At 31.3% G+C, this 15,108-nt stretch overlaps 2 protein-coding genes across 2 annotated transcripts; one reads left to right on the top strand and one right to left on the bottom strand.

Moving 5' to 3' along the window:
- The first annotated feature begins 2,975 nt into the window (after window positions 1-2,975).
- On the top strand, window positions 2,976-5,654 carry LOC100796427 (pentatricopeptide repeat-containing protein At2g13600). Its single transcript, XM_014767149.3, has one exon. The coding sequence runs from the start codon at window positions 3,107-3,109 to the stop codon at window positions 5,642-5,644; it is 2,538 nt and encodes an 845-aa protein (XP_014622635.1). The 5' UTR covers window positions 2,976-3,106; the 3' UTR covers window positions 5,645-5,654.
- Window positions 5,655-6,099: 445 nt separating this feature from the next.
- LOC106795920 (protein yippee-like At4g27745) lies at window positions 6,100-10,935 on the bottom strand. Its single transcript, XM_041008861.1, is given in 4 exon segments — window positions 6,100-6,569; window positions 10,526-10,582; window positions 10,584-10,657; window positions 10,802-10,935. Coding segments are annotated over 3 exon segments (321 nt in total). The 5' UTR covers window positions 10,620-10,657; window positions 10,802-10,935; the 3' UTR covers window positions 6,100-6,341.
- Window positions 10,936-15,108: the final 4,173 nt, after the last annotated feature.

The raw sequence follows: 15,108 nt of genomic DNA, 5'->3' as shown, positions 1-15,108 counted from the left end.
GGTCCATAACATGTTAAATTTCTATCTAACATATAATAAACTTTTTCAGTTTATTATAAATAGGTCATATATAATTTGTTAATATTAAATGTCACGTAAAAATTGTTAAGAATATGTAATCTTTTATTCTTTTAACACTAAAGACATATTTATGTGAGTAAAAATTAAAACCTTAATTTTTAAGGAGCCATGATTTAAAAAAGAGGCTAATAACATTTTTCAAATGTATTATTTATTATTATTTTAAAAATAATATGGGTTTTAGAAAGTAACTTTTTATGAGATATTCATTTATAATTAATAATAATAACTATGTTAAAAATAAAATAATATTTTCATTAAAAAATAAATAATTAATACATTAATAGTGCAAAGAATTTTAACACTTTTGACTAGATAGAAATAATCATATGATGTATATTTACAATAAATTTATCAAATTTTATAATAATTATCTAAAAAATTTATAATATATATATATATATATATATATATATATATATATATATATATATATATATCCAGTAACATTGTATATAATTAAAATAAAAAATATAAAACTTAAATTAAAATATATTTTATTATATATATAATATCATTTTAAATATATGTATATAAAATGGCTTGCATATTGACCAGAGAAATTTTCGTCCCCTATTTTAAATATAATATCATATGTTATATAAAATATTCTTTATCAAATTAAAATTTATCATTAATACACAATTATTTAAAATCTTATATGTTTAGGAATATAAAACACTGACTGAAATTATAATAACCTAAAACATAACTTAAATTAAATTATAAAATACATCAAATTTAATTTTTAAAATTCAGACCCATCAAAATTAACCTCAGACCGGGTTAGTGGAATAGTATTCCTATATTCAATTGTTCCAAAACTTTCAACATTATTCTCGTACTTTGATTAATTATTTGTCTGTGCCTTTTCTTTTAACATTTACAAATTAAAAGTATATGCGTGGAGACCTATTTCCTGGATTCCTTGTATTCTGGCATGTGATAAGTGGTCAAATAACATGAATTTCATGTTCTTTGCTAATCATTTTATTCCAAACAGAAGCCCATATGTGTTTCTTTGTCCTTCTGTGGTTCCACATGCCCACGACACAAATTATCATATTTGTTTAAATTATGTATAATTATTTAATTAAGTGATTAATTATATATGTGTTAATTACCATAAACCGACAAAAATATGGTAAGTATATCAATATGTAAGGCATTTGTTTTTATATCTATCGGTACAGTATCAAACCACAACTTGCTAGCCTTACGATGGAAGAATAAGTTAAAAAAAAAAAAAGTTGTCAAATATCTATTAACAATGTATAAAATGTTTAAACTTAACACTTACCTCTATATTATATGGGTATTTTAGATTTAAATAGAAAATAATATTAATATAGATTAAAAGAAAAATATTTTGTTAGTCGTATGTTTGGCCAGTACAGAGGTAGCTTGTATCAGTCTTTGTTCCCTTGCAGAGGGATGACTTATAGTCATAGGAGGCTGCTATGTCTCGCATGATAACTTAATTTCTTTGGTTTTGGGTTTTTTCTTTATTTACTATAATTTTTTTTATAAAACTTGGATAATTGATTTTAAAAATTTAATATATAACATTAAATGAAATTAATAAATTTAAAATATTCAGCCACCTCAAAAAAACTAGTGGAATTCAAAGAAATGTTTAAAATTTATATAAAAGATATAAGAAAATCAATTCAAAAGACTATGTTAATTTTAAAAAGTTTTAAAAAAGATATGTGCCATTTCTTTTTTAAAAAAAACCTTTGAATTTAACTTGTTTAAAAAGAAATTTATTTTAGAGGTCAAAGTAAATAATGAGCTAGTTTGCTTCAATTAAAAAATGCTAATGAAAAAGTGCTTTCTAAATAATATTTTTTTAAGAAATAGATATGAGTGCTTTATAAAAAAAATTAAACAAAATTGTTTATACAAACATAAAAATGCTTATTTTTTTAAAAAAAATTAAACAAATGGACACGATTTTGATTGATTATTGGTGAGAAAATTAATATTGTAGATGTTACATGTACATGCATAACAAATCACATAAATGTGATAAAATTATTAATTATTAATTTTATTATTAACTAATTTATTTTACAAGTGTTCACTTTAGAAGAGGTATATCCTTTTAATTTAACATATATCTATTGAAAAATGAAAATTAAATATTGTAATAACTATAAAAAAATATTAATAAAATAATTTAAATTTTATACACTGTGAAAGAATATGAACTGAACTTGGAGAAAAACAATTTCCTAAAAATTTTTCTTGTGCAATATTGTGCATTGATTAAAATAGTTGCTATATATAGAAGGAAAGCTATGATTAGAAAGATAACTAATTAACTAAGAAGGTAGGTCAATAACTAACTAATAGAGCAGATAAATCATCTAATCCTAATATATTGGGAGCTTATATTTTTCATATTATTATTAAATAATCATTTAAAATTATATAGATATAACTTTTGAAATAGTTACTATAAATCATTTTTTTTAAAAAAATACTTTTTTTATTAATTGAATCCAAATTAAAATGTAGCCATCAAAAGCAAAGTTGAGTTGAATAGAAGAGATTAGTTCTCATAACATAATAAACTATGATTGAATTCTATTAAAAAAGTGGATATTTTTCGTATCCAACAGTAGTTTGGTAAATTTTAAGAAGCATAATTTAGTTTATTGAATAGTTTGTTATAAATTACTAAATTAGGGCTTTGGACCTATAAATAGAACAAAGCACGCAAGTAAGCTTTTAAGCTAACTAAACTTTCAAACAAGTAAGATTTAAACAAATTTTTTATTCATGTAAATATGTCATTTTTTATTTTTTTATAGTTCCAATAAATTATATCATTTTTGTTTTTAGTCCTGTCTTTAATCGATGCCTCTATTATCCCATCCTTTATTAGTATGTCTATGTTCATACCAAGCCTGTGTCTAAGGAATACTACTAGTAGTATTTTCCTACTTTTGCTTTCGCTGAATTCAGTGTCTCGTACACTGTTCTTGTTCCATTGATTCTAATTTTCTATCTTCTTAACATGCACACTTTGCTTTCAGAAGCCCTTACTCACCCTCCACTCCTCTCTCACCCACCCCGAACTCGCTCTTCCTCCAACCGAGCAAGCCTCTCCCTTCTTCCCTCAAACCTAAACCCTCACTTGACCCTCCTTTACCACGAGCCACCGAGTTCCACCACCTATGCTTCCATTTTGGACTCTTGTGGGTCCCCCATTTTGGGAAAACAGCTTCACGCCCACTCTATAAAATCAGGGTTTAATGCCCACGAGTTTGTTACAACCAAGTTGCTCCAAATGTATGCTAGAAACTGCTCTTTCGAGAACGCATGTCACGTGTTCGACACAATGCCTCTTCGAAACTTACACTCTTGGACCGCACTCCTGCGCGTTTACATTGAAATGGGGTTCTTTGAGGAAGCGTTTTTTCTTTTCGAGCAGTTGTTATACGAAGGGGTGCGGGTAAGATTGGATTTTTTCGTATTCCCGGTGGTGCTGAAGATTTGTTGTGGGCTATGTGCTGTGGAACTGGGTAGGCAAATGCATGGGATGGCGTTGAAACATGAGTTTGTCAAGAATGTTTACGTGGGCAATGCTTTGATAGATATGTATGGTAAATGTGGGAGCTTAGATGAGGCCAAGAAAGTTCTAGAAGGAATGCCCCAAAAGGATTGTGTCTCTTGGAATTCTTTGATCACTGCTTGTGTTGCTAATGGGTCTGTATACGAGGCATTGGGTCTCTTGCAAAATATGTCTGCGGGTGAGTGTGGTTTAGCACCCAATCTTGTTTCCTGGACTGTGGTGATTGGCGGATTCACACAAAACGGTTACTATGTTGAGTCGGTTAAACTGCTTGCAAGAATGGTGGTAGAAGCAGGGATGAGACCGAATGCTCAAACACTGGTGAGTGTTCTTCCGGCTTGTGCGAGAATGCAATGGCTACACCTTGGGAAGGAACTGCATGGCTATGTTGTTAGACAAGAGTTCTTCTCTAATGTTTTTGTTGTGAATGGGTTAGTGGATATGTATAGAAGGAGTGGTGATATGAAAAGTGCCTTCGAAATGTTTTCCAGGTTTTCAAGGAAATCTGCAGCATCTTACAATGCAATGATAGCTGGTTATTGGGAAAATGGCAATTTGTTTAAGGCCAAGGAGTTGTTTGATCGGATGGAGCAAGAAGGTGTTCAGAAGGACAGAATATCATGGAATTCTATGATATCAGGGTATGTGGACGGTTCTCTGTTTGATGAAGCTTATAGCTTATTTAGAGATTTGCTGAAGGAAGGAATTGAACCTGATTCTTTTACTCTTGGAAGTGTCCTTGCTGGCTGTGCTGATATGGCTTCTATTCGACGTGGGAAAGAGGCACATTCCCTTGCCATTGTCAGAGGTCTGCAGTCCAACAGTATTGTGGGTGGAGCTTTGGTAGAAATGTATTCTAAATGCCAGGACATAGTGGCTGCTCAAATGGCATTTGATGGAGTAAGTGAAAGAGATCTTCCAACTTGGAATGCTTTGATATCGGGCTATGCCCGCTGTAATCAAGCTGAAAAGATTAGAGAACTTCACCAGAAAATGAGAAGGGATGGTTTTGAACCAAATGTGTATACATGGAATGGTATTATAGCTGGCTATGTGGAAAATAAACAGTATGATTCAGCAATGCAATTGTTCACTGAAATGCAGATTGCAAATTTGAGGCCTGACATATACACAGTTGGAATAATTTTAGCCGCATGCTCTAGGTTGGCTACAATTCAACGAGGAAAGCAGGTCCATGCATATTCCATAAGAGCTGGGCACGACTCAGATGTTCACATTGGAGCTGCCCTAGTGGACATGTATGCAAAATGTGGGGATGTTAAGCATTGTTATCGCGTGTATAACATGATATCAAACCCTAATTTGGTGTCCCACAATGCTATGCTCACTGCATATGCCATGCATGGGCATGGGGAAGAAGGAATTGCTCTTTTCCGCAGAATGTTGGCCAGCAAAGTAAGACCAGACCATGTGACTTTTCTAGCTGTTCTTTCTTCATGTGTACACGCTGGATCATTGGAGATTGGTCATGAATGCCTTGCTTTGATGGTAGCTTACAATGTGATGCCCTCATTGAAGCATTATACATGTATGGTCGACCTCTTAAGTCGTGCAGGCCAGCTCTACGAAGCATATGAACTTATCAAGAACCTTCCAACGGAAGCTGATGCAGTGACCTGGAATGCTCTGCTTGGTGGTTGCTTTATTCACAATGAAGTTGACTTGGGAGAAATAGCAGCAGAAAAACTCATTGAATTGGAGCCAAATAATCCTGGAAACTATGTTATGCTAGCAAACTTGTATGCTTCTGCTGGGAAGTGGCATTATCTTACTCAAACTAGACAATTAATGAAAGATATGGGAATGCAGAAGCGTCCAGGGTGCAGTTGGATAGAAGATAGAGATGGAATTCATGTGTTCGTTGCTAGTGACAAGACTCACAAAAGAATAGATGATATATATTCTATTCTGAACAATTTAACTAATTTAATTAGAATAAAGCATATGAATCATTTATAACTTCAGCAAATAGTTGTTCAATATTGATTAAGAATATGCATATACGTATTTCAGAAGATATTTATCATACCTCAACTTCCAAAGAAGACAGCTTTGACCTATCTGTCAAGAAAACTCACTTCTTGGGTATGACTATGACGCAATAATAAATGGAAGCATGTTTGTATATTCTGCTCTTGCAAGACGGTTTATAGTACACCGAGTATGTTGACAAACAAACTCTTGATGTTCTGCTGATCCACTAATTCGGGCATCCAACATACTTGAAATTTAATATCTTTTTTAATTTTTATCGAAAAAATATATAGTTTTAAATTATAGCAATGTATTCACCTAATCAACTATAGGAACTTTAGTGGCTTTTTATACAGACATAATAACATTAATTTATAAAATTCATCATATAAAGAGTTACGATCTTCACAAAGTTCCAAATTTTAAAAATAGGTTACAAGTTGAATAAATATACAATTTTATAGACAAGGAATAAAGATACGACATTAAGACCATCCTGTACGACAAATCTTACATCACTTCTACTCACACCACCAGGTAATAATGAAATTAAAAAAACAATGACAAATTTTAGATAGGTAAAGATACGACATTAAGACCATCCTGTACGTCTTAAAAGCATGAAAGAACTGAGCAAACACATGACTGGAACGAATGGATTAAGGAGAATCCTAAATGAATGCTACCAGTTCTCCTTTACAATTTTTGATTTTTCAAGTATGAATTTTCCTTCCTTGTACTTCTGTGATGCTTCATAAGCTCTTTCATATTTCCAACCCAACACTTCACGGCAGTCACCACAATAAACATCAGCAACGGTGTGGAGGCCAGTCATGAGGTGCCTGTCTTCTTTTGGCCCTACCACAATATTCATTGCATGGGAGAACAGAAAACCTCGGCCATATCTTCCCTGTTCATAAAAATTAGTATGAAAAGAATGCCAGACGAGGATCTGGGAAAACTTATAATAGAATTAAACACAAGTTTCATCAACCAAAATCCCATTGTCAAAGTATACAAAAAGCCAGGAATCACGGGTATGCTACGAGATACAGATACGATAAGGCATGCACAGGAATACAACAAATTTTACAAATTGTAGGACACATCAAAGTTTTAGTATAATATAAAATTAATCTAAAGCTAATGTAAAATAAAAATTTTAAATCACGAGAATTCATGTTTTAAAAATATTATAAGTCGTTATAAACAAAATAAAATACATAAAAATTATCTAATTATTGTGGTATTCTAACCAGTAATTATAAAGTGTTTAAAACATCCATGCAGAACCACTGAGGTTGGCCTGGTAAGAAAGGAGTCGGAATAATATGTATGAGAACATAGGTTCTAACCTCTGTAAGATCATTATACACAGAAAAAGTATCCATGTAGTATCTGACATTGATACATTTGACATGTTTGTAATACAGCACGATCACTATTTAGAAGTGTGCATGCTTACATATAATAAACTATAAAGTCTAAATACCAAAACACTTTTCAAAGAAAATGTTTTCCCACCAAAATCTTAAATTACTTGACCTAATTCCATCATCGCAACATAATAACCGTGACTGTGTCCACCATTTTTATGCTGAAAATTGATGGTAAATACATGACTTCAGTATCCACAATCTGAATTGCCACAACCACCACTAGTTTCACTCACACTAGCAACATAAACAATCCAGTATCAATGAAATTCACTACTTGCTAGAACTAGGCAATTTCATCTATTATTCCAAGCAATCATTACATTAAAGTTGGATACATAATAAATTCATCAATACTGTTATATAGTATCGAACTAATATAAAGAAAAAAAAAAGAGAAGTCCAATTTTCAACCATAAGATCAAAACCAAAGAGTTGTTTATTTCACAAATTTGAACACGTGATCTGCATTCCTTAATTAAGCACTCGTTCTATAAGTTCTTAGTACATGATAGATTATACTGTAAAGTTAACCAGAAAACTTATTCTTATAAGCTAAAAAGAGCTTATTTTTTAAATTTCACCAAACTTGTTAAAATAAGTTTAAAAATAACTAATAAGAGTCTTCATAAACAGAGATAAGCTCCCTATAAATTCTTCCAAAAACCTCTGAGAAATGTACATGCTTGGGCTTTTGGATCCAGTCAAATTCATGACTTAAAAAACGAACTTACCCTGCATTCCTTCATTTACAGAACAGTCAGAACTTCAACACTATCCCCCGATCCCATTTAAAACAAAACAAGAAAAGAAAACTCCTAGAATTTTCATCCAAGCCTTCTTAAGATAAAGAAAAATTATAATCGTCTATCAACTGTCTCTTCTATCTCATTTCTGCCATATTTTATTCTCATCTTTTTATTGCTTTTCTATCATATCACTTATTCACATCAATCACTTTGTCTCCCTACCATTGTAGTTAAATGGCAGAACCATGTCCACCATAGCAGAATGGCATGGCAGATTTTTTGCCAACTTCCATAGGCAATGTGAAGGGAGGCCTGCTATAGTCGCAATGGTGTGCTAATAGAGCAGAATTTTGACCTTCTGCCATTGATAACACCGCACCTTACTTTTTCTCTTCTTTTCGCCTCAATCCACCTTGTGTTTGTTGGGTAATCAACGCTCCAACAAATAAAATTACCCACACATCCATTTAATTAAAGTTCATCTAGTAAAATACAATCTTCCACTTTGCATTTAAGTCACCTAAACCTTAATGATAAAAAATCAATTCTCAATATGCATGCACCTTATCTTTTGACTTGAAACTCTACAATTCTTCCCCTCAAGGAAAAAGAGAAATATCCTTCATTCAATTTGAAAGTGAACAAACTCTCCCTCCAATGGAAGTATCTCCCAACACTTTCACAAGATTAGAAAACTTCAATTTCTTCTTCACTTTGCTATCATGGTTTCTCTTCAAGGCTTGACCATTCAAATAGTAAAGGTTACCTTTATTTTTCTGTCATCGTAATTCCAAGTGTCCTAACTTGAAATGACTGAATTCCCCATCGATTTTCAAAGTATCAAACATATCTCGATCTCTGCAAATGTGCTTTGAGACAGCAGAATCCATCATCCATTTTGTTTTAGCAACCTCATCATTTGTTGCCAAAAACACATCATCTTCATCTTCCACACTTTTTACTACATTAGTTTGGGAGTTGGCGTCATCTTTGTTCATATCTCTTAATTTTTTCAAATCCTCCTTCATTTGTTTACACCTCACTTGCACATGATCATTCTCACCACAATAATAACATTGAATGTTACTCATATCTCATTGTGGATGCAATTGCGATTTTGATCTTCCTCTTGGATCATCATGTCTCCTTGAATGATTCCTCCCTCGCTCAGACTCCACCACAGCTATTGCATTGTGTTCATCATCAACATTTTCAGTTCTCATCATTCACTCATTTTCTTTAAGAGCGACAGTCACATCATCCAAATTCAAAGTTGATCTTCCCACAAGCAACGTTTGAACCAAAGCTTTGAATGACCTTGATAGTGAGACCAACAATAACAGCGCCTGCTCTCATCAAAGAGTTTATCATCTGCATTCAATAGTTGACTTACTAGTTGATTGAACTTGTTAATGTGGTCATGTAGATCTCCTCTCATCTCCATTTTGAATTGATACAACTCCATCTTCAAACATAGGCGATTGGTTAGCAACTTTGACACATAAATATTTTCAAGCTTCTCCCACAAGGCTTTTGGTGTTGTCTCCTTCAACACGTTATGTTTTATCTCGGGAGAAAGGGCTAACCGAATTGTGTTCACAGCTCTCCTTTGGCTCTTAGTCCACTCAGTTTCATTTATAGAAGCCGGCCTTTCATCTTCTAACGCTTGATCAAGACCTTGCGGCACCAAAAGGTCTTGAATAGTATTCTGTCAAATCATAAAATTTATTTTTTCGTCAAACAACGGTATCTCGAACCTTTGTGTGCTCCCATCCATAGCTTTGATATCACTGTTGGATAATCAATGCTTCCACAAACAAAATTATCCACACCCACCAAGGATTGTGAGAACACACATAAAGATTGCACCACATGAAAAATAATAAATATGGTTCGGCACCTCTTGCATACGTCCACAAAACCGTCTCAAAAAGTATTTCACTGTCATAAAAATGATTACAAGATTGTAACTCACCCCAAATAGTGTATCACTCTATAAACCCGAGTACCCCATCCAACGATTACAAGGAATGATAACACTTTCATACAAATACACTTTTCTGTCAACAAAGTGACTTTGTTTCAGAATCTCTTTTCTCACCACTCTATCTTCATGTGTGTTGTATTTCTCCATTAATTTTTTTCTCTATTTACAGTGAAGATTGTCATATACTATAATAAATAAGTCACATATTATAATAAATAAGTTTTTTTGAAAGTTGAAACTAAAATATCTTCCAATGCATTCATTCAACTAGATTCATCTTGTAAAATACAATCTTTTACTTTCCATTTAGTTACTTAAATCTTAGTAATAAAAAATTAATTATTAATATGCATGCATCTTATCTTTTGACTTAAAACTTTACAATTGTGTTAGGGTGACTGATTAAGAGAAATCTAAAGAAAGACACTATGATCATGATCTTACATGTGTAGCATCAAATCCAGCCACCAGTTTACCTCCTTTAAATGAAAAGCAAAATAAAACAAAGCACAATCAAGAGGAGATTTTCAAGTACCGTTTTATTAGCACTGATAGCAAACTACCCAGAAGAGAAAACATCCGTAATATTCATATCTTCTAAATATGATACACAAGAATAAGTAACATTCTCATAAATGTCCGCAAACTTATAAACCCAAAATACATTTTTTTAAGAAAAAAAAAAAGATACGACCTGAAAGGTTTTAGCAATTATATCATCGTGAAGGGAGACTTGGTTTCTACAATTACAAACAGCAGTACAAGCGAGGCCCTACAATTTCCGCCATTAATTTGTCAACAATTGCACACTAAACACCTCGCTGCTCTGAAATGAAAAAGGAAAAAAAAAAAACAATAAAAGCTAAAATCTCAGTTAGTCTAGAGTGCGAACAGCACACAAGAGGTTTAGATCTGCAACACCAAAAGAAACAAAGTGGGCGTTAGTGGGAAAGCAACGAGATTTCTTTACCTGCAACCAACAAACGATGACCCAAAACAAAGATTCGCAACAATAAATTAAGGTAAAAGAAAAAGAAATGTTCGGCGCACAAGTGTATGCATAATATAATAATATTCTGAATAAAGAAGAATAAAATAAAATACAAAACCAATTTCATTCATCAAGTTCACTGTCGCATCGATTTGACGGGGTGAAATCAAATAGGTAAAAAAAAAACAAGAATGAAACTGTTTAGCCGTACTTGCCAATCAACTGAACGCAAATTAGACGGTACAATATGCTTTTTCTTAAAGAAAATATGAATCTTCATTATACATGTAACCGAATATAAAAGATTTATTTTATATTTAAAATTATGTTAAAATAGATAAGATAATTAAATACTAACCTTTGTTATTAATTTTTTTGACAAGTGGAACAAAGATTATAAAAACTTAAAATATTTTGGTGCTAGACAAACGGTAAAAAGAGAAATAAACGTGTATATCCCAATGTGTAGTCTAAGGTCCATACCACACACGTGGGAGCCCTCTTTATCTAAGAAGAACTCAGTCTTGTTCTTATCTAATAGTTATTTAAAATTTTAAATAATTTTTTTTATTTGCTAGGCATATTTAAAAATTGAAGTAAAATTTGACACCAAACGTAATTGTGAAGTCCTCCACATTTCTCAACAACTTGCTAATGAAATGATCACCACAGATCCATTTTTGTTCCTTATCAAAACATTTCAATTATATTTATATTATATACATTTTCAGTGCTATCAAAAACATAATAATATTTCACTTAAAAAATCAATTATCAGTTGATCATAATAAATTCTTTAATTTAATTAATCATCAAATATCAAATTAATTTTTTAAACAGATGTTAAAACATTCTAGTAACACTTTCCAACGTTCAAATAATATGAAGTAATATTTATTACTTACAAAAACTAAATAGAAAAAAATAATATAATATTTTCTTTCATCATTTGAAACTCTGAATTAACTCTAGAGTATGATATTTATGTCAAATTCAAATAAGTTAATAAATGTATTTAGGGAATGACATAAGAAAACTCATTTCTTTATTCATTCAATTGCCTTGATTAAGGTCTTAATTTTATTATAGAATTCAAAACTCATGACTGAGAGTTGATGAATTCCACCTTGATTAGTCATTAACTCTACAAACATTTAGTTATATCCGATGTTTATTCAACTAGTGCTCTAAAGCATTAGCTGTCCGAAATCAAAATATAACAAACGACATGTTAATTATCTTAGGTCAAAGAAAATAATTTTATGCTTCTTCACGAGAATTTCTTATTGACAATTTACGGTAACATTATCCATTAAGAAATTTCAATTGAGTCAGTTCAATGATCACATCCCTATGCACATCACCTATATATGTAAATTAACAAATGAGATATATTAATATTCATAATAATCCTATGATCAAGAAAATTTAAATTAAAATTATAAGAGATTTGTTTCTCATTTTCATAATCTCTATTGCGGTAACAAATCTTTAATTTTAATCAAGGACCTTATCCAGTCAACTATTTTTACTAAAGATTGTAAACATGATAAAGAAATAACAATACTTTATTATTGGAATTAAAATTGATTACATGATGTATTGGATCTAAGCCATACACAATTATTCCCAACATTTTCTCTCTCAATTTGAGTAATTTTTGTTTGAGCAAACTATACTCACCCCCACCATTTACTACTTATTACACGGGGCCCCCCTTTAAAATTACCCCTATAGTAAATCCCATAACTTTTGAAACTTCGTTACAAGGGCACTTCCTTTTCCATCATAGTTTGGGTTTTGTTAATGAAATTCATCATATGCATTGCACATGTTGCTTTAATGTAATTTAAGGATAATTTTGTTCTTTTCTTTCTCACACCATCTCTTAAAAGTCAAAAAGTTGAAGACGCTAAAGGCAGATCGGTTGTGGCTTGTGAGTAAGCATTTCAAGTTGAAGCTCATGTGCAAGCATCTCCATCGTGGATAAGCATCTCCATGTGAGTTAATTTTTAATGTTGTGTTTTTAATTATTTTTTTCATGTGCATTTAATTATTTTTCATGTTGTGCGTTTATTATGTCTTCATGTGTGTTTCTTTGTTGAGTTAATTTTTTCCATGTGGTGTTGTTAGGTTTACTAGGTGTTGTTGGGTTGTGATGTTGTGCTATCTTTCCCAATTGAAGAAGTGTACTTTTTTTATGAAGAGACTTTTACTATTGTTTGTTGCTTTGAAGGTGTTTGGAAAAATGTCTCAATTAAGGGTTGAATCTTCTGCCAGTGTTAGTTGGAGTGCAATTAGGGTCAAACACCAAAAAAAATATTGTCTATGTTGATCTCTAATGGAAATTAAATGTAGCGGAACCAACACCTATCCAAATCGCTTATTAAATATGGAAGATGAGTTAATTGTAAGGCATGGAAGATGAGTTTGATAAGTTTATCATGGAGATGGAAGGCTTGAAGATGGTGATGGAAGGCAAGAAGACAGAAAACAAAAGACATAAAGTAGGAATATGCAAGAATGCACACAAAGTTGTTAGTATTTAGAAGGAAATTGTGAACGTCAAAACAAAATAGTATTTGTAGGCCACATGTGAATGTCGCATCAGATTAGTAGGCCATGTGGCCATCTGATTACCCATGTGGTTGTCACATCATTATTTAACAATAAAATTTAACAGCAAAGACTAAAAACATAAACAAAGAAAAGTATAAGGAATAGGACCAATCAAAATTTTGTTTAGAGACTAAAAGACAAAAATCATCAAAAGATAAAGGGCCAAAAACATATTTTGTCCTAGAATAAATTATGCTTTTCTTCTATGAGAAATTAAAATGTTACATTATTCTTTCCTTTTATATTAAAAATTACACTTCCTCTTCTAACAAATTCAGACATGTGTCTTTTTCATATATTCTAATTTAAAAGTATATGCATTCACATAAATCCAGCAACTTTATGATATGAAAAATGTTATCGTGTGAAAATTTTAAGTTCATTCCGGTTAGCTTTGCATCAACAATATATCAAAATAATGATGATGATTTGTGCCAAGAAGGGGAATTTGTTTCTTGACTATGGATTCCTAAGTTACTCTAGAAAGCGTTTAATGTTGGTGAAAAAAGAAGAAGAAAGAAAAGGATGATTTGCATGAAAATAAAGGTTGAAAGCTATAAACGAAGGATTGTAAATGAAAACACCAAAGGAAAGCAACAATTTAAAGCAATAATAGGCATAAGGCATTAAAGATAAAATATTGAGTAAAATAGGCTTTGATTTCAAATTGATTGTCCTTTTGAAATTAAGTACAAGGCCTATTTTAGGCTAGAAACTCAAATCCTTTACTAAACCATGTTTTTCTACTTGACAAATTCCTAGAATGTGATTTGGGAGTCATTCAACTAGGCTTGGGAGTCATTCGGCTGGTTTTACACTAACTAAGCTAATTTTGGTAATTGAATTTGACTAGTAGTAGTTGAATTAGGCTAGCAACTTGGCTAACTAATGTGCATTTTGTTAATTGAGATTGATTCACCTTATGGTAACTATTGGTAACTGCTCCTAAAATCTAGACACTTTCTTCTATTTCCACTAGCCAACTGATTTGTTATTTCAAATTTTTGAAAAGATGGCAACCCTTTCCTATCTTTTAGGGGCACTATCATTGATCAATTTTAACCATTACAAGCCATTTGAATATAATAAAATCATGGTAAATATTATCTTATCTTTATTAAATTAAATCTAACTTAATTCAACTAATTTTCTAATGTAGTCAATCACCCGAATTCTTCCATTCAGCTGCCTATTCGGCTAATACCAAATATAGTTTAATTGACCTTAGCATCATTCAATTAACTCTTAAATTAGTCGAATTTTGTCATTCATCTAACATTGTAGTTAGTTGTATTAACCTTTCAACATTGATAGAGATCTAGTAAGCATCATATTTGAAGATATTTCAAGATTTTAGCATTTTATTATCCTTGAAGATATTAGAAGATATTTGAGTATATCTGGAGATATTTGAAAATATCATAATATATTTGAAGATATCAACAAATATTTATCATTTATTATTTAAAATTAATATGGTTTGGATATGTTTTATCTTATATTTGGATTTGTTCCTTTATTAGGATGAGGATCTTATCTTGTTAAGATTTGTTTCCTCTATTAAGATTTTATCTTATCTTTGGATTTATTTCCTTTGTTAGGACAAGAATCATATCTTATTAAGATTTGTTTTCTCTATTAGAATTTTTTTAATCTTCAAGATTAGG

This window comes from Glycine max, chromosome 14 (assembly GCF_000004515.6).
Source record: "Glycine max cultivar Williams 82 chromosome 14, Glycine_max_v4.0, whole genome shotgun sequence".
NCBI classification, from domain to species: Eukaryota; Viridiplantae; Streptophyta; class Magnoliopsida; order Fabales; family Fabaceae; genus Glycine; species Glycine max.
Note: the sequence above shows the minus strand (reverse complement) of the source record. Positions and strands in the feature narration are given on the sequence as shown.